The sequence below is a fragment of the Pelodiscus sinensis genome, chromosome 3 (genome assembly GCF_052426305.1).
Source record: "Pelodiscus sinensis isolate ZL-2025 chromosome 3, ASM5242630v1, whole genome shotgun sequence".
In the NCBI taxonomy this organism is placed as follows: domain Eukaryota; kingdom Metazoa; phylum Chordata; order Testudines; family Trionychidae; genus Pelodiscus; species Pelodiscus sinensis.
In genome coordinates, this window is record NC_143054.1 from 148754239 (window position 1) to 148778905 (window position 24667).

Sequence of the window (24667 nt, forward strand, 5' to 3'; positions counted from 1 at the left end):
GCCAGACCCAGAGTAGGAACCGGTTGAGGCACCGGCTGGGCAGGCGGCACCGCTTGCAGAAGCAGCTCCGGTACCGAGGCCTGTGGCTCAGCAGCAGCATCTGTAGCAACTGACCTCTGGGGGCAGGAAGGGGGTCATGACAGCGACACTGACGATTGCGCTTGGTGCCCCGAGGCACCGGACACCACAGAGGAGGGCACAGGTCCCTGCCACTGGTGGTAAGCCCCCGGCGTCCAGAAGGGCCATTGCAGTTGAGGCTGACAAGTCTGCTGCACCCACGAACCAAGGAAGCTCCCAAAGACTCAGACCTGAACGATGCCTATCAGAATCCGACGAGTAGTCAGACTCTGTCCAGGGAGGTGCAGATGACGAATGTCCTGCAACTGATGGGGGGGCAAACCTGGCCATAGACTCAGGTTTGCCTGCATGCGTGCGATGAGAGCATGCCGGCACCAGGAAGACCAGGCCCGGTGCCAGTACCGGTTGCGGTGCCTGTTACGGCACCGAGCGAACAGGTCCTGGTGCCAGGAGTGGAGCGGGGAGTGGAGCCGGCTGTGACACCGGGAAAACTGGTCCCGGTGCCGGGAGTGGAGTTGGTGCTGGAAGGACAGTGCCTGGAGTAGAGCTGGTTGCGGCACTGGGAGGACCACTCCCGGTGCTGGTTGTGGTGCTGACATGGAGCATGGCTGCGTTGCCGAAGTTGGTATCGGTTGCAAGACAAACCCTGAAAAAGCCGACGTCACTGGTGATGGCGGCACTGGCATGGCCCACGGGGTCGATGCTGGTGCCTGTAACGGTGCCGAAACGTGCATCAATGCTGAAGAGGCTGATGCTGAAGGGCCCAGTGCCGACGACTGGAATGGCACCCCTGGAAAGCTGCTCAGCGCTGGTACCGATGATGATGGTGTCATAGATGTCGCCGCAAGGCCAGGGTGATACGGCACCAGCGCAGCCAAGACGGGGTCTGGAAGAGGTCCCAGCACCGAGGAAGGTCAAGCCCAGTCGAGTGCCGAGTGAAGCCTGGCAGCCTGAGCTGAGGCCGGCACCAATGTGGAGGCAAGCGGTACTGGTCCCACAGGGGACGGTCCCGCTGCATAAGTGACTGGTGCCATCTAGTCATGCCGGTGCAGAGGCAAAGCCGGTGCCAACATGGCCTCTGGTGTAAGCGACCTTGACCTCTCCGCCTCAACCGAAGACGGAGGGGAGGTAGTGAGGCTAATAAGGTCACGTGCCGCCTCAAAGGTGTCTGGTGTGGAGGGGCGGTGCGAGGGTAGTTGCCCTGGACTGGATGGACGTCCCGCTCGCTTACGCCGCACTGTGGTGGATGAGGACTTGTGCACTGGAGACTCGGCACCGTGGTGTAGGCCCAACTTGGATTTCCGGCTCGGAGACCTACCACGAGATGTTCTTGAACTCTTCGGTGCCGGAGAGTGAGGCCAGTGATGGGCCCTTGACACCGAGGCCCGGTCTTGAGATGGACCAACACGCATGGACACCGATGCACTGCAAAGTGCCCAGCCAGTGCCGGCTGTAAAGCTGCCTCCACGAGGAGAAGTTTTAGACGAGAGTCTCTTTCCCTCTTAGTGCACAGCTTAAATGACTTGCAGATCTTACAGGCGTCTGCAAGATGGCCCTCACCCAGACACTTCAGACAACTGTCGTGAGGGTCTCCTTTGGGCATGAACTTTGCGCAGACAGCGCACGCCTTAAAGCCTTGAGGCCCTGGCATTCATCACCCCCGAAGGGGGAGAAGGAAAACAAAGAGACACTAATTAATTGAACTATTTAGAACTATCTACCATACTAAAGATAAACGGGAACCATTAACTGATCTAAGAGAGAGACACTCTCCAACAACTGTCACGGGCAGTAAGAAGGAACTGAGGTGGGGGAACGCCGGCAGGAGTACTTATGCCCCGCCATGGCGGCGCCACTCCAGGGGGCGTCCTGCTGGCGCTACGGGTACCGCTAGAGAAAACGCTCCGGAAAACACGGTGCACACAGTGTGCACACCTAATTCAAATGGACATTAGCAACCACTCAAAGAAGAATAAGGATTACCAATGTTGGAAAAACCTCTCCGTTCTTTCAATTTTCTTTCAGTAGAACACGATTCCAGTGTGGAAGTAATTGACCTTTTTTCCGAAAAACGGCCTTTCTCCAAAAAACTCTGTAGTGTAGATGTGGGAGAAAAAATCAAATAACTCCAATTGTGTAAAAGGGGGGACTGTGCAGAAATCAAAACTCTCTGAAAGAAAACTGCTGTAAGGGTTAAAAGTTTTCCAGACCTCTCTCCCTGTAACAGAGAGAAATCAAATTAACTCTAATCAAGACCCTTACAATGCCTCCTATCTCAAGTTCATGGATACTCCTAGTCTGTCACAATTTGTCATGTAAACCCTTATCTTTGTCACAGTTTGCCTTGTAGACTCCTCCACTCAAGTTCTCATATGGCTTTGTTCTGTAAAACTTACTTCTAGCACTCCTGGGGTGAACAGAAGTCTCAAGAGTACTTCTGCTGAGACTTTGATATGTTAAAGAATAACAATCAACAACTGAGCTGTCTGAACATACTGTATAAAGAATCCCTGAATCTGTCTGTCGCTGCTGCTTTCATTCTTGGAAGTGACAGCCTGCATGCATGCATCATAAAGTTTTTCCTTCTAGATTTCTCTCCTGCCTCACTGATTTGACCTCCGGCCTCGGACCCTTCTGGGGGCTCTGTACCCCAGGGGAGCGAGATTTCTCCCTCAATTTGGTGTCAGAAGTGGGATGGCTTGGAACTCCAGTTGGAAAGGCTGATGATGGGGAATGGGAACGGACTACAGCGCGCATCTGGAGGGTAAGGGATCCATTTAAAATCCCCCAGTCCACCTCCCTGTTCTCGTCACCAGCTGGACCGGCTGGCGGTAAGAGTCATCTTTTACTTAAAATTTTTTGTTAAGAGGCTTGAGGGAAATTTAAAATGAAAACACCGGGTATAGCCAAATAGGGGTTGGATTTTGTTGTTGTTGCTGACTGATTGGTGGCGAGTCAAAGCGCATGGTTTTGAGTGAGTGAAGTCCGGAGGGGGACCGCAGCCGCACCAGTGCTGTCAGTGTCACTGCACAGCTGCTGAAAGCAAGGGCGGTTTTCCCCCGGCACATAAGGAGTGTGAGTGAAGCTGACAGTTTGTGTGGACTCCCACACTATCCTTGGAGAGGGTAGTGTTGCTGGACGCCTGTACTATCCTTGGAGAGGGTAGTACTGTTGGGCTCCTGTGCTGTTCTTGGATAGGACAGTGCTAACATGGATAAGATTGCTCCCTCAAGTCTGTGTCCTACTGAGGGAAAAGGTTTCTCACAGCCTGGGACTCCCTTGTCTCAGATGATCAGTCAGCTAGGTATTGCCTGCAGGTTTGAAACTAAGGAGACTTAAGGAATTATTGAGCATTTGGAATGGCTATACTCAGGGGAATTTCCAAATTAAATGGCAATTAGAGCTTTGATTTACAAAAGCTTGCTTATCTTAGAGTTTTCCTGGAGGGAAAACATCCTAACCAGATGGAATATTGGTGCCTCTGGGAGGATGTGGCAGTAAAAAAAAATAATCAGAACATTATGGCTAGCCAAAAAGGAATTCTATTGAATAGCTGCAGCAAAAATTGGCTACTCTAAAGAAACAGCTTGATTCCCCATATGTGCCATCTGCACCCCCACCCCCTTTGGACCGTTGTCAGCTGAACATTCTTTCCTGTTATCTCCCTGTTCTCCTGTAAACCTTATGGGACGTGACTTGTTGTGTAAATTGGGTGCAAACCTTCTCTGTAGAGAGGAAGGGATATTTGTTGACCTTCCCCCACATCAGGTCCCAAAATTGATGGCATTACTACTCAGAGGAATCTGATGAGACCTCAGGACATACACCCCTCCTGGACCTCTCAGATGTCCCAGAGACATTGTGGGCAGCCCACGCAAATGAAGTAGGGTTGCTAGCCTCTGCAACACCAGTGCAAACAACATACAGACACAACAAGCCTTTTCCAAAGGTACCCCTGAATCTATTGTCTAGGGAGGCACAAGAGGGCATTAAGCCTGTAATCTCTTCCCTCCTTGAACAAGGGATACTTGTTTATACAACTTCACCATGTAATACACCTATACTACCTGTGAAAAAGCAAATCTATAGATTTGTTTAAGACCTAAGAGCCATTAATAAGTTTGTAATCCCTAGATTTCCAGTAGTACCTAACCTGGTTTTCTGTAATAGATTTATGTTCTGCCTTCTTTTCTATTCCAGTGCATAAGAATTCCCAATTTCTCTTTGCCTTTTCCTTTCAGGGTCATCAATTAACCTGGACATGTTTTTGTAAAGTTATTGTAAAAGCCCTACTCTGTTTTCTCAGTTTTTAAAAAGCTGACCTTAATTCTATCTCTCTTCCCTGCAGTTCTGTGTTGGTTCAGTATGTTAATGATGTGTTAATTACTAGTAAAACTGAGGAAAGATGTAAAACTGATATGTGTTAAAGTGTCTTGCTAAAAAGGGTCACAAGGCTTCCAAAGCCAAATTGCAATTTGTAAAACAAAGAGTTCAGTACTTAGGACATTTACTTTCAGGAGATGGCCTGAAAGTAAACTTTCAGTTAGCACCTGAGCGAATCTCACATGTTCTTTTCATTCCTCACCCTTTCACCAAAGTCAGGTACACAAATTTCTGGGTACTGCAAGATATTGCAGACAATGGATTCCTAATTTTTCTGGACTCACCAGACCCCTTACTATTCTACTCTTAGACTTACCTGACCCAGTGACCTGGTCCCCAGAATGTGAATATGCTTTCCTTTCCCTTAAAACTCTTACCTAATTATAGCAAGCCTTTTACTCTGTTTTGTCATGAACAGGATGGAATTGCAGCTGGAGCTCTCTGTCAACCCTTTTGGGCCCACACCTCGTCCATAGCTTATTTTTCTGCAACACTGGACTCAGTAGCCCGTGGGTTCCCACTTTGTCTGAGGGCAGTTGTAGCTGCTGCTGAATTACTTTAAAAAGGCCCAACCTGTCACATTAGGCCACAGCATTATCTTACAGGTCCCTCATGCTGTCTCTGCTCTCTTACAGCGACACTGCACCCAGCACCTATCTGTTCAGAGACAAACCCTGTATGAGAATGTTATCCTCTCTTCCACAAATGTGGTAATTCAAAGATGTAATGTACTTAACCCAGCTACTTTTTCTCCTTTACCCTCTAATGGTAAAGCACATACCCATAACTGTGAAGAATTGCTTGAGCACTGTGTAAAACCTCCCCCCCCCCCAAAAAAAAAATTGTCTGATCAACCGCTGGAAAATGCAGATCTTGAATTGTACACTGATGGCTCATGTAAAAGAAATTCAGTTGGTAAAGTAGAGGCTGGATATGCAGTGGTCTCAGATAATGACGTTTTAGAGCCTTTTCTCTTCCAGGAATCAAAATCAGCTCAGTCTGCTGAGCTCATCGCTTTAATTCGTGCTTGCCTTTTAGCTTCCGGACAGTCTGCTGCCATTTATACTGACTCAAAGTATGCTTTCTCTGTCTGTCATGCCACAGGACAAATTTGGAAACAACGAAGTTTCCTTACCTCTTCTGGCTCTGCTATCTCTCATGGTCTCCTTATCTCCCAACTCCTTGATGCTATTCAGCTACCCACATCCCTCTCTATTACCCATTGCCCGGCCCACACAGGTGCCACTGATCCTGTTTCTCTGAGTAACGGGAATGCTGATGCAGTGGCCAGACATGCAGCAGCACATGGACCTCTGGCTCCCTTTCAGATTCTGGTCTCTCTTTCCCTCCCTGTTTCTTTGCAGGACCTGATAGAACTACAGCAAGCTACTCCCCCTGCGGAGAAGAACCTTTGGGAGAAAGCAGGCTGCTCCTTATCCCCAGCTGGGATAATGGGTGCACCTGATGGCTGCCCAGTTGCCCCAAAAATCTCTCACACGGCAGCTTGCTCAGGTGTCTCATCAAATGACACACATGAGCAAAAGGGGGGTGGCCTCACAAATCCCAAAACAATGGTACGCCCCAGGCGTGCACCTAGAAGCTGTCAAGAATATCTAATTCATATCTAATTCATGTGTGATTTGTAAGCAGTTTAATGTTGCAGGATGCCCACAGGCTAGCAGCCACACTGAAAGAGACATAAAATGACAGTTAGGAAAGCTTGCACCTGCAGGTAAAGGAAGCCCTCCCAGTACCTACTGATGTACCGTGCCACAACATCCAACCAGGCGACTACATGTTCGTGAAGAAACATCGCAGAAAGAATTCCCTGACAGCCCGGTGGAAAGGACCATTCCAATTGCTGCTCATCACCCACACAGCAGTAAAGGTGAAGGAGGGCCCCTCGTGGATCCACGCAAGTCACGTATGCCGAACTGCAGATCCAACAGAGCTGATTGACCCCGTCACCCAGGACCCCTCCCCGGAGGAATCACCTGAGGATGAGGTTCAGTGGACCAAGGTGGCAGACTCTCAAACCAGACTGTCACCAAACCGGCCTCCACCAGGAGCTTCGAGGTACAACCTGAGAGGTAGGACTGTACCAGCAAAGACCTACAGGTGAGCCTGGTGCCCCATAGCTCTCACAAAGGGGAATCCATTCCAGTATTGAGTGAACTAAGAGACTACGAAATCTCGAAGAGTGCCTGCAGAGGCAAGCCAAACAATACTAACTGATTAAGTTTAGTTAAAAGACTGCTTTGCTAGTTGATAGCTAATTACTATATTATTATTATCCTTTCTACTTTAGAGATTTAAGATACTATAATAGGATGGGGATTGTTTTCCTTCTTTTAGTAGTCAGAATAGCCTTAGTATATAACTTTCCCCACCCTTATTGGGAAGCCCTGCAGAAGGTTATGTCCCTCACCAATACAAGTGACTGTTGGATATGTGAACAACTTATCAAAAGTTCTGAAAGCCTTTTACACTGTGCCAGAAGTACATAGTCATGGGGGGAGGGGGGGACAGGCAGATTTGGCATAAAAATCTGATTGCCTCAGGGATTCCCCTTACTCAAGCATTACATCCATCAGGGACTATGTTTCCCTTATGTTTTGAAAACAATATTGGCACTGGTAAAGATCTGGGGGTGAATGGGCAGTGGATCATTTACCCAACTAATTAAGAAAACCTCCCTGTAAGATAAGAATTCATCCCAGCAAAAGAAGAATACCTAAGAATGTCCAGAATAACTTAGTGTAATACTCCAATAGGAGTATTAAAGGGGGGAATTGTGGGAGAAAAATCAAATAACTCCAATTGTGTCTAAAGGGGGGACTGTGCAGGAAATCAAAACTCTCTAAAAGAAAACTGCTGTAAGGGTTAAAAAGTTTTCCAGGCCTCTCTCCCTGTAACAGAGAGAAATCAAATTAACTCTAATCAAGACCCTTACAATGCCTCCTATCTCAAGTTCATGGATACTCCTAGTCTGTCACAATTTGTCATGTAAACCCTTATCTTTGTCACAGTTTGCCTTGTAGACTCCTCCACTCAAGTTCTCATGTGGCTTTGTGTACTGTAAAAACTTACTTCTAGCACTCCTGGGGAGAACAGAAGTCTCAGAGTACTTCTGCTGAGACTTTGATATGTTAAAGAAGAACAATCAACAACTGAACTGTCTAAGCATTCTGTATATAGGATACCTGAATCTGTCTCTCATTGCTGCTGCTTTCAATCTTGGTGTGACAGCCTGCATGCATGCATCATAAAGTTTTTCCTTCTAGGTTTCTCTCCTGCCTCACTGATTTGACCTCCGGCCTCGGACCCTTCTGGGGGCTCTGTACCCCAAGGGAGCGAGATTTCCCCCACATAGACATACCCTGGGACTGCCAATGGGGGCTGAGCACCTACTATTTTTGTTCTGTTGGTTCTCCAGAGTCAGCACCTAGCATTGGAAAATCTTCTGGTTACTTAAAATTAGAGTAGAATTACAATAGCATTCCCCTTCCACTGTGACTATATTGGATTTACTAGGGCCCTTCCTCCAGAAGACAAGTCTCCTTCCTAATCATTGAGCAAATTTAGGTCTCATTCTCCTGCTGCCTCAGTTCAAGACCCTCCATAGAATCTCTTAGGGATGGGGACAGAACCCCTAATAAATGAAGCAAGACCTATCATCATATTCTGATGAGGTAGTCACTTTGGCTCCAGAAACAGCCATGGATTATTTCAGGGCTTTACAAGAGCTGCTATTGTGAATTACTGACATCTTGGAGACTGAAGGGAAAAAAAGACCATAGATTGTTTGATATCCCCTCTTTTACTCCTGAGAGGTCATCTAGTCCCATCTCCTGCAATCATGGAAAGACTAAGTATTATCTAGCCCATCCCTGACTGGTGTTTGTCTAACCTGCTCTTTAAAAATCCCCAATAATCAAAACTCTACAACTTCACTGGGAAATTTATTCCAATGGTTGACCCCCTTGAGAGTTAGGAACTTTTTCGTAATGTCCAAACTAAACTGGTCTTGGTGCAGCGTAAGCCCATTGTTTCTAGTCCTATCCTCAGTGGTTAAGGCCAACAAATTCTCGCCCTCCTCCTTTTAACAATCTTTTACATACTTGAAAACTGTTATGTTCCCTCTCAGTCTTCTCTTCTTCAGACTAAACAAATCCATTTTTTCAGTCTACTTTTATAGCATAGGAGGCACGTAATGGAGGTTTGGGGGAAGCTCACTGGCACAAGGTTTGGGCAGACTTGAGAGGGATAGTGGCATATTTGGAGATCCTGAAAAATCTCCCCCTGCCAGGGCTGAAAGAGCTCTCTCTCCATGCCACAGCCCCAGGGCTGGAGCAGGTGCACAAAGCTTTTCTGGTCTCAGAATTGCAGTGGGGGAGAGGGGCCCTCAGTCAAAAGGTAGAATGGGGAAGGACTCTGGTCTGAGCACTCCAAGGTGGAGTGCTTTACTGAGGTCCCAGCCAGAAATGAAGTTTGACCTCAACTAGGACTGAGCTCTCTTCCACACACCGCCAAAAAACCAACACCACACAACACACCCTGCCCCAACTAGAGCCATGTGGGACAGTGGTCTGAAAGCAGCAAGGGGATGGGGCCTTGGCTGGAAGAGGTGGGTATGGGGCTAATCTTTTCAAGGGGAAGCTTCACCTGCTGTCCAGGTCTCAGAAATCACGTTTTCTAGATCCTAAATAATTATTGTTGTTCTTCCTTGGAATTTCTCCATTTTTTCCGTCATCTTTCCTGAAATGTGGCATCCACAAAACTCAGCATAGAGTGAAAGAATTATTTCTCGTGTCTTGCTCCCAACATTCCTGGTAATACATTGCACTATGTATGTTTCCCTCTGCCCCTCCCCTCCGCAGCAGCATTACACTGTTCAGACATATTTAGCTTGTGATCTACTAAGACCCCCATATCCTTTTCTGCAGTACTTTTTCCTAGACTCCTGGGCAGTAATTTCTCAGTGTGTGTGTGTGTGTGTGTGTACAGGTGGTTTGTTCCTTCTTAAGTGAAGTACTTTGCATTTGTCCTTATTGAATTTCATTCTGTTTTCTTCAGACCACATCTCGTTTGACCAGATTCAGTTACATTTTAATCCCATCCTCCAACACACTTGCAAACTCCTATAGTTTGTATCATACACAATCTTTAAGGCTGCGTCTAGGCCGGCATGATTTTCCACAAATGCTTTTAATGGAACAACTTTTCCATTAAAAGCATTTGCAGAAAAGAGCATCTAGATTGGCACGGATGCTTTTGCACAAAAGCACTTTTTGCGGAAAAGCGTCCGTGCCAATCTAGACGCGGTTTTGCGCAAGAAAGCCCCAATCGCCATTTTCACCATCGGGGCTTTTTTGCGCAAAACAGTTTTTAGCTGTCTACACTGGCCCTCTTGCGCAAAAGCATTTGCACAAGAGGGCTTTTTCCCGAGCGGGAGCAGCATAGTATTTGCGCAAGAACACTGACAATCTTACATTAGATTGTCAGTGTTCTTGCGCAAATTCAAGCGGCCAGTGTAGACAGCTGGCAGTCTAGATGCAGCCTAAGTGTATTATCTATGTCATTATCCAAATAATTAATGAAGATATTGAACAGAACCCATAAACAAAAGCAGGGGTGGTTGGTGCGGTAGGGGTGGGGGACGCAGACAGTAGGTGTTCTGGGAGCAGAGTGTGGGTATGGCTATACCCAACAGCTTGGGAAGGCAATGCCTTTCCCCACCTAACATACTGGATGCTTATGAACATAATTGGATCCAGTCAAAGATCTCTAGCTGTCCCCTGTTATTTTAGCCCCAACTGCAAAGAGATTAAGAAAAATAGATGTGCAATATCTAAATAGATGGGCAATATCTTCAAACAATTCTACATCCATTTACCAGATGAGACTTTATACTCCTTGAAAGTTTCCAGATCCGTATCACTGTGACTTTAAACCACAACCTCAAGTGCCTTTCAGACACTAGTCTCAGAAGTGGGTTGTGCTCATGAAAGCTTATGATACTATTCATATTTTTTTAGTCTCTTAAGATGCTACAGGACCATGGTCTAAGGGTTTGGTTTTTTTTTAATCTCAGAACAGATAGCATGATCATCTATAAGGTCTCTGGATGTATGGTGGTTTCTAACTTTCTCATGAAAGAGACAACCTGACATACCAGAGGCTACTATAAAGATAAAGACTACAAAAAGCTGGATCATTTTGGAAGAAAAATCTTTAGACCATATACATGTAGCAAACACTTGGTACTTTGCTACATAACAAAATCTCTCTGAGCAAACTTCCTTCAAGTCAGAGAGGAATTAAGAGGGTGGAAAATGCTGCTACAAGCAGCCACAGTCATTTCTGACATACAGTTCATCCCAGGGTCACAACAGTTTCAAGAAACAAGGCTATAGTGGTGACAAGTATCCCAAAAGGAGGTAAGAGAGCACCATAGATGACTTAGCTTTTGAGGGCACAGATATGGTTAGCAATTTAACAGCTCCTTGAAAGATTTCCAGAGCCACTTTGAGATCTGAGGATTTATATCTCAGACTCAATACTGAAGCCTTTCAGACATTAATTTTAAACCAGACAAAACACTCACCCATTCTCAACAAACTTCCTACTTGTGCTCAAGGAAAGAAACTATTCAGAGCCTCTAAATTGGCTTCCATCTTATACAGATAGCATGCATCATCATCAAGAAAGCAGATTTCAATCTTCATGTCTGAATACTAACTATCCAAACTAGAGCTATCCTCAAACTGTCTTCAGAGGCCATCTTTCCCTATTCTGCCAGGCTTAGAATGAAATAAGTGACCAGCAAATAGGTACAAGAAATCCCCTATCATGGGCATATTATTAAATACCAGTCCCTGCCTCAACCAACCCCCCGCTCAAAGGGCTCTCACATGAAAGCCAATTGAAAGAAGTTGCCCCCCTCCCTCCCCACACACACTTTACCCTGGAGCCAAAGCATGGGTATTCTCTGAAATTCAAGGGAGGTTTCTTTTTCTAGTATTTTCTCACTTAAGGGGGGGGGGGGAGGAACTGACAAGATTCAAGATGGTAATGTTAATCTCCATCATTCTTTCCTTATGGGCTCAAGACTGGTTTTTGGTCTGACCTTAGGGTTGCCAGGTGTCCAGTTTTGAACTAAACAGTCCAGTATTTGAGCTTTCTGTTCAGGAAACAAATTGAGAAAATACAAATGAGAAAATATAAATGTCCGGTATTTTCAAAATAAGATATAATGTAGATTGTGATGTAATGTCAATTGTGTCCCATATTTTTGTTGAAACCATATGGCAACCCTATCTGACCTCCAAGATAGATTGCACACTTACAGACTGCAATCTGTCCCACAGGAACTATAGGTTACATACACAACACAGTCTAGAGGGGCAGAGGATATGCATGTATACCAAAGAGATATTACAAAGATACAAGTAGCAAGTCTGCATGCCCCCCTTCCATGCCTCAACTACCAAAAGGAGCTAAGCACCACACAATCCTTTGAAGTAGCTATATTTTTAAACAAGAATGTGGGAGTAATGATGCATCTTTCAGATACGCTAAGTAAAAAGGTTAAGGCCTTCAATGACAGTGACATGATAGCACCTTTCTGCTAGACAGATGGCACAGTACTTCAGTGATTTACAGAATGTACTCAGATTACTTAGCTCCAGTTCAGTGGTGGATGAAGTATGTCCACAATGGGAGGCAGCAACTAATTACTACAAAAAGACTACCTCACAATTTAGGAGAACAAGAAATTTATACCTTATCTAGGACTTCAGGGGGATATCAAATGTGTCCAGAATATTAGGGCAGCTTGTCCAATTTAAAAATAACTTGAACTGAAGTGTCTCTTGTACCTTCACAACAGCACTGTGTTCCCTATCACCATGTTAAGGCTTTGGCACAATGCTGATGCATATGCAAATGCTACTTAATTTACAATACCACAACTTCTGGCAGTCTTAATTTTATCCAAAGGTTTCCCCATTTAGCAGGCTTGAGCTACCACAACCCAGGATTGGAGGAATGAAAGAAACATATCTGCAGAACTATAGTTACAGCTTCCCACCACCCACTGAACCAAACCAAAACCAAAAAAATATCATATAGCAAGTCTCAAAACATTTATAATACATGAACAGCTCACAAAGCCTCATATGGAGGTAGAAACAGCTTTGCAAAATGATGTGCACTTTTACATTTATTCATAGACATCACAATGTCTTAAAAGTAAAAATAACCCACACAGAGATGTGCAGTTAGGGAGAGGGCTGCTGCATAAAATTGCATCACTTTTTTCCCCATGCAAAAACTAAAAATTGTACAAAATAAGGGCTTTATGAAGAACACACGGATGCATGTCAGTGTGCTGTTGAGGACAGAATTTAAAAATATTCTTGCCCTACAACTTATTAATGAGTACTAAATGCATTTTGCTGCAGTCCCTTTTCTTGAAGCAACTCCTTAGGACTGCAGTGTTTTTTGGATTAACATTTTAGATTATAGAACACAAAACAAGTGTTTTATGTGTTAAAGTCTACACATTTTTTAAAGCAAAAGTGAAAACTGTATGCATCTTAGATTTAGCAAGTCTACCTTAAATTTGAGAGACCTAAGTTTTAAAAGTTTAACTATTGTTATACAGTAATGTGTGGAAATGTTGATATTCAAAGATTTATTCAAACACTGACTACTTTCTCTTGAAAAATGTTGAAGGTTGTTTTGTGATGACACAAACTCAGTAAGTATTCATATATTTGCACCAGAAACCATGACAGGGTACAATAATATTTTTACAACTCAGGTCCCAAACTTTGTTTCTACTTATAATGTTCACATCTTTAAAAAAGACTGGATGCATATAAGTATACTTCTATTTGTCAAGGAGCTGCACTTGTAAGCAGAATAGTGAAATTATTTAAGTGCTTCACATTAAATAGATACATTCTTACAGGACTTTACTATCTTACAACAACATGTTGTTTCTTACAACATTTAATAGATGTCAAACCCAATCTTTCACTCATGAATTCTAAACAATAGGTACAAGTATGTCAATTCGGTCCCCTCCATTGTGATTACAAAATTAGCCTCAAAATGTGAGTTAAGAATCCTAACTAAACCCACATGCTTTGGGAAATATAGATAAAAGGTATTGTGCACCATTTTTTTAAATGAAAACTCAGATATGTAACGAATGGAAAAGATACCTAGCTCACATTTATATAAGATCAAATAGTATCCCATGTAGGCAATTAAATTTCATATAGACTAAAAGTCATAAAGAAGAATCACACCTGCTGTTTATCAGTAAGTTTGTATCAGGCTTGGAAAGCTTTCAGGACGTTCTAATTCAGACACACAGGCTACATCTAGACTGGCATGATTTTGCGGAAATACTTTTAACAGAAAAGTTTTTCAGTTAAAAGTATTTCCGCAAAAGAGCATCTAGATTGGCACGGATGCTTTTGTACAAAAAGTGCTTTTGCGCAAAAGCATCCATGGCCAGTCTAGACGCGATTTTGCGCAAGAAAGCCCCGATCGCCATTTTAGCTATCGGGGTTTTTTGCACAAAACAGTTCTTCTCTGTTTACACTGGTCCTCTTGTGCAAGTATTCATGCACAAGAGGGCTTTTTCCCTGAGTGGGAGCGGGAAAGTATTTGCGCAAGAAGCACTGATTTTGTACATTACAAAGTCAGTGCTCTTGCGCAAATTCAAGTGGCCAGTGTAGACACCTGGCAAATTTTTGTGCAAAAGCACGTGCTTTTGCGCAAAATCTTGCCAGTCTAAACGCACTCATGAAGAATCCCTTCCTTTTCCATACAGGAGAGAAATGAAAGATTCAAGAACAAAGCCAAATTAAACATCACAGAATTGATTAAGCAACATAAAAATCAGAATTCTAAGGGGGCAAAATAAGTAATGCCTCATTATGAAATAAATCAATGTTTTTAATGTGCTGTTTTAAATACGCCCAATAGAGCATTTCTCACTCCCATCACACAAAAATCAGGATATCTAGATATAAAAAACTCAGAAGCAGTTCCCTATAGCAGAATAGGTTAGAATGTGCATTCTAGAAAAAAAAAAAAAATCTGTTTCCTTCTTAACTACCAAAATTGAATGACCAGATTTGCCTAGTTTTCAGGGGTGCTGAGCAACTTCAATTCCAACTGAAGTCAGTAATAGCACTGGGTGTTCAACACTTGTGAAAAGAGTCAGACCCAGAGTTAAAAGTTTAGTTACAAAGCCAGTAACATAACTTTAAGAGGGAAAAATCTATAGTACCACCCATTTTATATTGATTTTAAAATACTTATCACTAAAAATCTTCACCTAGCTTTTAAGGCTTTTAGAAAAGCCCTAGCCCCTGTTGCATATTTAGGGACCAATCCTGCAAACACTTATTCACAGGCAAGTAAAACTTCACTTACACAAGTATTCTAAGTTCAACAGGACTACTTACTAAAATAAATGTTTGCAGTATCAAGTCCATACATAGTTTGGACAGCTTAAAAAAAAAGCTACTTTAATATGTCTAGTATACACCTGTAAATAGCTGACTAAACTATATTTATGAAAAACATTTTATTGTAGATATATCTAATGTTATTTGGTAGTGTTACTGAAACATTTAATAGGAAGCATAAACAAAAACAGATACTGAAATATAATTTTCCTTTTTCCTAAAAATCAGTGTTCCATGTTTTTATTAAAAAAAAAAAAAATCAGGAATGCACAATACAATTAGCTGCTTTCCTGTCCAACCTGTGAAGTGCTTACTCTTGAGATTCACTAATTTAATGATAAAAATGATTTATGTAGTAGCTCAAGAAAGCCATCAGTATAGTGGAATTACAGTCCTCAGAATTAAAATCAAGTCTGTATAAATCAAATTAAAAGACTGAGATGTATTGAGATGTATTGCAAGTTATCAGGCTACAATTTGGGCTCATTACAGCAACAATACATGTAGAAGCCATAATCCCATTGCTATGCAACTCCCTCCTTGTACTTAATAGACACTGTATTCAAGTCCATGATGAGGGAGAGGGCTTTTTCCCTTTTATTTAAAGATAGTCATTGCCTGCAATGGACATAGCACTAAAAACAAAACAAAAACAAAAAAAAGTTATAATATGACTTCTGGCACAAAAAGATTAAGCATCTACAACGGAATTAATGGATACATTTCTAGGCCTATTCAAATATAGTTATTTGTTAAAGATGACAACCATGCCAGGACTAGTACCCTCCTTCTATAAAAGCAAAAGCCATGACTTTTAATATTACTGTATTTTTGGCTATAAACTGTTTTATATTTTGTTAGTGACAGTTCTACAGCAGGACCCTGCAAATTACCACTAATGAGTGGGAGACCAAACACAAAGAATTAAGTATACTAGTCAGTGAAGCAGTTTACTGTGGAAAAAAAAGCAAGGATATGCATTTCAAGTGCACTTTGTTCATCTCCGAGAGAGTTTGACAATGATTCATTGCATATTAGTACATATATGGTAGTACATTTTGCAAACAATCTTAATGTAAGACCTCACTATAATGCTTTGCTGAGAAACTGAGTAAGCCCACTGACATGACCAGACCTGATCTCCCTCTAGAAGGGCATTAGTCAGTTGTGAACCACTTATGAATATAATAGGGAATATTAGAGAAGTGCAAATTAGTGAGCAGTTCTATATTTGAGGGGGGAAAAAGAACCTGCATTTCCTTTACTAACCAAAACATTTTTAATATAAAATATATTAATTTAAATATTGTTTAAAACCTTAAAAATACAGTATGCACAAAATCCATAAATAAGGCCAAAACTGTCCTTAAATTATCCTGTTGTGCCTGCACATATGTAAAAGGAGCCACTGTTGGAAAACAAGCAATAAAACAACTTTGCACTTCTATAGTGTCTTCCATTGGAAGATGTCAAAAGCCTTTAGAAACTAATGGATTAAGCCCCCCAATATCCCATGAGGTAGGTATTCTCCACATTTTACAAACTAGTAGAATGAGGCAGAGAGGTTAAGTGACTAACTCAAGGTCACATAATGTAAGTTGTGAGGCAGAACTGGGAAAAGAACTCAGATCTTCCAACTCTCAGTCCTATGTTTCTCACTATTTATATATGCAGCTCCAAAAGTGGATTTAAGGGTCCATTTGGGCCTGGAGCATGACACTCAGCATGGGACCGAAGTCTCTTATTTATATTGCTTCCAGTTCTCCCCAATATCCTATTGATTCAGAGTCAACAATCCCCAATTCTTGAGAATACATGAGTTGATGGCGCACCCAGCAGAACCAGTCTATTATTTAGTTGTGTTAAACAGTTTTAAACTGAATATTTACACATTCAATTAAAATTATTTGAAACACAGAGTTTTAAAAAGAGTAAAACATATTGGATGAAATCCTGGCCTTACTGAATGGCAAAGCTTCAATTCACTTCAATGGGCCAAGCTTTCAACCACTGTAATAAGGACTTACAGCTGCATTGAGACTATCAGTAAAATTTCATCCAAGTTCATTTTTACTGCAGTTATAATTTAAACCCAGGAAACATTATGTCAATGTTGATAAACCCTCCAATTTAGAAGTGCTGGTTGGCATTGCTATGATAAATTAAATGTCCTGATCAGATAAGTGTCTGATCAGATGAGTATTCAGCATGTTGAAGTTACATTAACAGAACATAGCTGTTTGTTAAAATCAGTTGTAAAAATTAATTTTAATTACCCCCACACCACCAGAGCAGCAGGGGGAAGGAGGAGAAAAAGGAGGGGGGGAAGAAATGAACAATTTTGTATCAATCATATGACTGATACATTTCTTTTAAAATATACTACTATTTATACTATGCAATAAATCCACTAGAAACACACACATTGTTGACTGTATAGATTTAAGGGAAATGTGAGAAATGGACAATGTGGTTTCTAGTTTGATGTTGTAACATCCTTAAAAATAATGAACTTTGGTTTTCATATGGATTACAAACAATATATTAAAATATCTACAAATCAAATATTAAGGGAAAAAGTTGCTCCAATGAGAAGTCTAACACAAACTACATTCCAATTTACTTAACCCTCAAGTAGCTTTTCAGGAGAGAAAATATTTCAATTTGAAGCTCAACAGAAGCGTTGAAACTAGTTTTCCAAATGTTTTACAGCATTGGCACTCTTTAGTGCCACTCATTACAAAGTCAACACAAACACATTGTGTCATGACAATGCCATTATGTTCTTTAAAACAAGCATTCTAGATTTAGCAGTGTGACAAGAACAGGGACTTCAACAACTACACTGTTTGACACACTTGCATCTCAAATATCAGTCTTTTTCTGTTGCAATAAAGCTGTAGTTGAAGCTATCAAACAGCACACCTATAGAAATTACAAAGATGATTCAAATTGCGTGTCTGGGTCATCATCTGCCTCTAGCCTAACAGTGGGTATACTTTCAGATTTAGTCCTCCTAGTTTTGTGGTGTGGTGATTCAATAATTATTTCTGAGCATGAAATAGCAATTGAAGATGTCTTTTCTGTCTTCTTCTCAGTATTGCCTTCTGTGGTCCCACAACACTGCTTCAGAGCACACTGAGTTCTGCAGGGAAACTCACATTTGCCAACACCCGATTCAGAGCCTACACTGGCAAACTCAGGCTGAATTGTAGTGGCATGGATCCCTTCATCATGAAAAATCTCTTTAATGTGCTTTGCCACTTTCATGTATGATGCAGGGTCATGACATTTTATGTGAGCAGTGCCTATGATTCTGCTGCCTGCCAGTTGCCAAACATGTAGTTCATGGACTGCTTCAACTCCTTCAAGTTTACGTAGTTTCAAGTTCAAAGAATATATATCAATTTGTTTGGGAACAGTTTGTAAAAGGATTAGGGCAGATTCTTTGAGTAATGGATAAGTTGTGTAAAGGAGTATACAAACCATTATCAGACAAAGAGAGGGATCTAAATACAGCACCCAGCAGGGACCAGCTACATGAATACCCTCTTGCTTGAGCAGTTTAGCACTGACAAGTGGTGGGGCCACAGTAGCATTTTCTATACAATGGCTATTGACACATGGATTAAAACATGGCCCATCTTTGGGACATGGGTTCCAAGAAAAGTAAAAGACCAAGGCATTCACCACCACAATCACTGAACCCAAAGCATCTCCAAGCACATGCAGAAAAACTCCACGCATGTTAAGCTGTCCACTGGAGTCTTCTTCAACTTCTATGTCCAGAGAGTGAGAACCTGCACTCCCATTTGCTTGTAGTTCCGCCTTGCCATCTTTCACCATGTCACCTGCAAAGAAAACAGTGAAACAGTTACATACCATGTACGATATCAGATACAATAGACTAAATGTACATGAAGTAAAATGTTTTACTGTATTATGATATCAACTCAATAAAGTGGTTTCTAAATTTATTACAGTGAAATATTATAGCAAAGTGACATCACTTAGGCTTTTATTTTTTAAATCCTCCTCCATTATACAATTCAACAACAGTTATAGCCTAGCAACTAAATTTGTGGCCTTTTACCTCCTAGCTGGCAGAATAGTGGACAGAGAAAACTGATTATTTGTGCAGAGTAAGTTGTGAAACTGTTCTGCTCTCTAGTACAATAAGAAAGAATGTTTCTATAAAACAGGTTAGAGGAAAGATGTTGCAGTTAATTCAAATAGGTTGAACTGAGTGAAAGGACTACAAATTTCACAGTTTTCAGAACAAAATGCCCCCAAAAAGCAAGCCAGACAGCCTACCACTTCCACCATAACATAAGAACACAGAACATAAGAATGGCCGTATTGGGTCAGACCAAAGGTCCATTTAGCCCAGTAGCCTGTCTGCTGACAGTGGCCAGCACCAGGTGCCCGGGAGGGGACGGACTGAAGACAATGATCAAGGGATTTGTCTTGTGCCATCCATCTCCAGCCTCTGACAAACAGAGGCCAGAGACACAATTTCTATCCCCTGGCCTTTTATGGACCTAACTTCCATGAAATTATCTAACTTCTCTTTAAACTCTGTTATAGTCCTAGCCTTCACAACCTCCTCTGGCAAGGAGTTCCACAGATTGACTATGCGCTGTGTGAAGTTTTATTAGTTTTAAATCTGCTACCCACTAATTTCATTTGGTGTACTCTAGTTCTTCTATTATGGGAACTAATAAATAACTTTTCTTTATTCACCCTCTCCACACCACTCATGATTTTATATACCTCTATCATATCCCCCCTCAGTCTCCTCTTTTCTAAACTGAAAAGTCCCAGTTGCTTTAGCCTCTCTTCATATGGGACCCATTCCAAACCCCTAATCATTTTAGTTGCCCTTTTCTGAACCCTTTCCAGGGTTATATTTTTTGAGGTGAGGAGACCATATCTGTACACAGTACTCAAGATGTGGGTATACCATACTTTTATACAGGGGCAGTAAGATATTCTGTGTCTTATTTTCTATCCCTTTCTTAATAATTCCTAACATCCTATTTGCCTTTTTGACTGCCGCTGCATAGTGTGGAAGTTTTCAGAGAACTATCCATGATAACTCCAAGATCTTTCCTGATTTGTTGTAGCCAAATTAGCCCCCATCATACTGTACGTATAGTTGGGGTTATTTTTTCCCCAACATGCATTACTTTATACTTATCCATATTCAATTTCATTTGCCATTTTGTTGCCCAATCACTCAGTTTGGAGAGATCTTTCTGAAGTTCTTCACAGTCTGCTTCTGTCTTGACTATCTTAAATAGTTTAGTATCATCCACAAACTTTACCACCTCACTGCATACCTACTCCAGACCACTTGAGTAAATTGAACAGGATTGGTAACAGGACTGACCCTTGGGGTACACCACTACCCCTCTCCATTCTGAAAATTTACCATTTATTCCTACCCTTTGTTTCCTGCCTTAACCAGTTCTCAATCCATGTAAGGACCTTCCTTCTTATCCCATGACAATGTAATTTACACAAGAGCCTTCAGTGAGGGACCTCATCAAAGGCTTTCTGAAAATGTATGGTGGGCACTTTTAATCAGAAGGTAAAGAAATATACCTATATTTATATGTACATTTTATAATTTTGGAAGGCACTCAGACAATGGAGCCAATGAAGAAGCTAGGTGAACAAACAAAGAGAAATAGAAAGAAATTAGAATGTGGATTGTTAGGCTACATCTACATTGGCAGATTTTGCGCAAATACTTTTAACGCAAGAGTTTTTGCGTTAAAGTATATGTGCAAGAGAGTGTCTACACTGGCATGTGCTTTTGCGCAAGACATATGCTTTTGCGCAAAAGCATCCGTGCCAGTGTAGACGCTCTCTTGCGCAAGAAAGCTCCGATGGCCATTTTATGGCCATTTCATGTTGCCTGTCTACGCTGGCCTCTTGCGCAAGAACACTGATTTTTTACATTAGTACTGATTTTTTACATTAGAACGTCAGTGTTCTTGCGCAAGAACTCCCTGCCAGCGTAGACAGGCGGCAAGTTTTTGCGCAAAAGTGACTGCTTTTGTGCAAAATCTTGCCAATGTAGACGTAGTCTTAGTGTTTTTCTACACTGGGATATGAGCGTTAAAACACACTCTGGATACATCTACACTGCAACACTATTTCGAAATAACCAGCGCTATAACTACACTATTTTGAAATAGTGTCAAAATACTATCAAGCTAGAGGACTTCTTATTCTGACTCCTGTAACCCTCATTGTACGAGGAATAAGGGAAGTCAGAGGAAAGTCAGAGGAAGAGTGCTCTATTTCAAAATAAGAGCTGTGTAGACACTCCCTATTTATTTCGAAATAAGCAACACAATTGACATAGCTCAAGTTGTGTAGCTTATTTTGAGTTAAGCCCTGTAGACGAACCCCGACTAACATATTGGTATGTGTTGATCCTTGTCTACGCTGAGTACTATCATATTTTAAATTTATCAGGTATGAACCTGAAGTGAAAGTATAACCGGGTACATAATCAACCTATCAGTTAACTCTCATGGTTACACGCAGGACTGCCTACCCCTCCTCTGCTGCCTCTAAAGGGGAGCCGACTGCCCCATGCCTGTGTGTAACTACTGAAATTTAATCTGAGTTGTGAGTGTGAAATGTTTGGTTTTTTTGCTTCTCACTGATTTTTCTGTGGGTCAGCAGCCCCCAAAGTTTTCAGCGATTACACAGTTAATTAAATGCATTTGACATCATACTTAACAGCAGCATTATAATGACGTATTCAAGAGCAGGAGAGACCTATGATAGTATAACAAGCATGTAGAGGATACTACAAAATTTCAAAGGCATATGATAATCAGATGAATAACAGATTTAACTCTAATTTTTTTTATTTCCACATATTTTCTGATTTTCAAGTTACAAACTACAATATTCTAATGAGGTCTACTTAACTTTTACTGTCTAAGCATTTTATAGTAACAAAGCTGGTGAGGTAATATTTCTATTGGGCCAAATTCTATTGGTCAGAGCCACAAAACTCTGTGTAAACTTGTCTCCCAAACCAACAGACCAATAAAAAGATATTACTGTACCCACCTTTCTCTCTAAACACTCAGGCTATAATCAGAACATTAAAGCACTTGCACTAGTATGATCCTAGCTGCAGCGCTGGGAGAGTTCTCCCAGAGCTCTAGGTGAAGGGAAGAGGGCATCTGGACCCATGGCCCATGGGCTGGATATGGCTAATGGCTTATGAGCTGGCCCTTGGCTGAGGCCCAGGGTTTCCCCCACAGCAGGACAAACTGCCACTCCTGCTCCAGGCCTATGTACAAGAGCTTTGGTGATCCCCTGCAGGGCAACAGCACTGAAGCTGAAATGTTTGGGTTTTTTTTTTTTTTTTGCTTCTCACTGATTTTTTTATGGATCAGTGGCCCCCAGTCTTAAAAAGGTTCCCCACTCTTGCTCTAGGAGAGTCTAGATCAGTGGTCCCCAACCTTTCGGGGCTGCCAGGCACCCCGGGGGCAGGGACGGTCAAGCTCCAGGCATCCGGGGGCAGGGACGCTCATGCTCCGCACATCCGGGGGCGGCACCGCACATGTGTCGTGTGCCTAGGGCAGGGCCGGCCCAGATGATTCAGCGGACACACACAAATGCCCCGGGAGGCGCCATGGCGCCCGCGGGCACCGCGTTGGGGACCACTGGTCTAGGTCAACCACTTCCATGAAGGGAGTAGCTAACAGCACTTGTAGCCTATTTACACTGGCACTTTAAAGCGCTAGCTGAAGGGGGAAGGATTTTTTTTTCACACCCCATGAGAACATTATAGCCCAGTAACTTGCCAGTATAGACAAGCCCTAACTTGTTTAATGCATGCTAAAACTAGGATACTTACTTAGGAAGTGAAATAACATTAAGGCTCATTAAATGATCAGGTTGATGCTTAAAGTACTAGAGCAACCAGTCCTATATTTTCACAAACCCCATCTTTTGAAAGCCAACATACAGCCCAACTATACAATGATGAGCTTACTAATTTATGTTTCACTAGGCACTGAGAACAAAAGAGAGTCAAAAGGTAAACAAATTCATTGTTTACCTAACAAGTGAATGGTAAAGAATTCCCCCCCCCCCCACCAGTCATACTAAAGTGTTCTGAGCTACTAAACAAGGTAGAAAGGAAGTTTTTGGAAGAAGATGCATGAGCACACTGAATCCCTTGACTAATATAGGAATAGCAACTGCAGCCAAAATCCCTTGACTCGCTAATACAGGAATAGCAATTGTAGCCAAGATATTGCTATGTAAACTATTAACAAACAAGGGAATCACTTAATCTTTCTTCCACCAACATGCAGTGTCTTCCAAAATCCACTGCTAGTATGGAATGTCAATACCACTGTACAAAATTACCTGAGTTATACCTCCCTTATTTTATCCTACTTCATCTCTTTAAAAAAAAAAAAAAAAAAAAAAAAGAAATTGAACGTCTCCCTTAACCTGTCTCCAACCTGATACAGGAGCATCTATCTGCTCCTCACCTTCCGATCTCTATAGAGGAAACTTCCCCCCCCTCCAGTCCTCAGGCTAAGGAAGGACTCCTACTGTGGACAGTACCGCTTACCTAACTTCTCTTGGTTGACTCCATTGGTGCTGCTGCAATTCTCCACCAGTGTGTTGGTCTCCTCCGTGCGCAGCACAGCATCCCCATCCCCAGAAGATCGCTCCAATTTGGTGCGGCTGCCACTGCGGTGGTGTTGGCTCCCACCATGCGAGTGCCCGTGCCCCCCACCTCCATGCTGGTGGAAGAGGCAGAGCCCCAGCAGATTGACGAGGAGCCCCGCAGCTCCCACTCCAATCACCACAAGCGGTTGCTGGATCTCGTGGGCCTCGGTGAAGCGCTCGATGGCCTCCAGCAGGATGGTGAAGCAGAGGGCGGTGAGGAAGACAGCGTTGACCAAGGCGCCCATCACCTCCGCCCGCACCCAGCCGAAGGTGTTTTTGTGGGTGGCGCGTGTGCGCTGGGCGAAGCGTACGGCCACCAGGGCCACCACCAGAGCCATGACATCGGACAGCATGTGGAAGGAGTCCGAGAGCATGGCCAGCGAGGCTGTGATCCGGCTCACCACCACCTCCACCACGAAGAAGAGGAAGGTGAGCGCCAGCATGCACAGCAGCCGCACTCGGCGGTAGCGGGGCTGCCGGGGCTCGCCCGCCCCGCTGCCCGCCATGCTCTCTGTCAGCCCACGCGGAGAGCAACACCCGGCTGGGAGGGGAGACTGGCCGCCCTGGCGGGGGTTAACAGGCGGTCCCGCTGGCTGCCCGCGCCGCGACTCGGCGCTCCCGGCTCCGGGGGACTGGACGGCGGCGGGCTCAGAACTCACCTGGCGGAGCACCCACCGCTGCGACTTAAAAGCAAGAGCCGGCGGCACAAGACGGGCAGGGCGCGTCCGCAGCTCCAACTCCCCCTCCTCTGCCGCTCTTTGCAGACGGTTTGAAACGAAACTTTGCACCCGAACCCCCTACTCTTTCCACACGGAACCCCAGCTCGCCGTCGCCTCCCCCAACGCCTCGGATTGGCCGCGGCCCCCTAGCAGGGGCAGGAGGGGCTGCCTCTCATCTCCTCCTCCATTGGTTCGCAGCCTTCACGACAAGCGCCTGGCCCCGCCCCTGCGCAGCGTCCACTGGCTCCGCCTGCCACCGCTCCCGGGCCA

At 43.3% G+C, this 24667-nt stretch overlaps 1 protein-coding gene across 1 annotated transcript; it reads right to left on the reverse strand.

Annotated features, from left to right (window-relative positions):
• Positions 1-15201: 15201 nt before the first annotated feature.
• Positions 15202-24523, reverse strand: SLC30A1 (solute carrier family 30 member 1). The gene is made up of 2 exons (XM_014573963.4): positions 23578-24523; positions 15202-18805 (listed from the first exon to the last, which is right to left on the reverse strand). The coding sequence occupies exons 1-2, from the start codon at positions 24182-24184 to the stop codon at positions 17889-17891; spliced, it is 1524 nt and encodes a 507-aa protein (XP_014429449.2). The 5' UTR covers positions 24185-24523; the 3' UTR covers positions 15202-17888.
• Between the last annotated feature and the right edge of the window lie 144 nt (positions 24524-24667).

Coding starts and splice junctions, on each gene's coding strand:
- SLC30A1 (XM_014573963.4), bottom strand. CDS start 24,184: ATGGCGGGCAGCGGGGCGGGCGAGCCCCGGCAGCCCCGCTACCGCCGA. Junction 18,806..23,577: donor AGTCAACCAAGAGAAGTTAG/GTAAGCGGTACT, acceptor TTTTCTTTGCAG/GTGACATGGTGAAAGATGGC.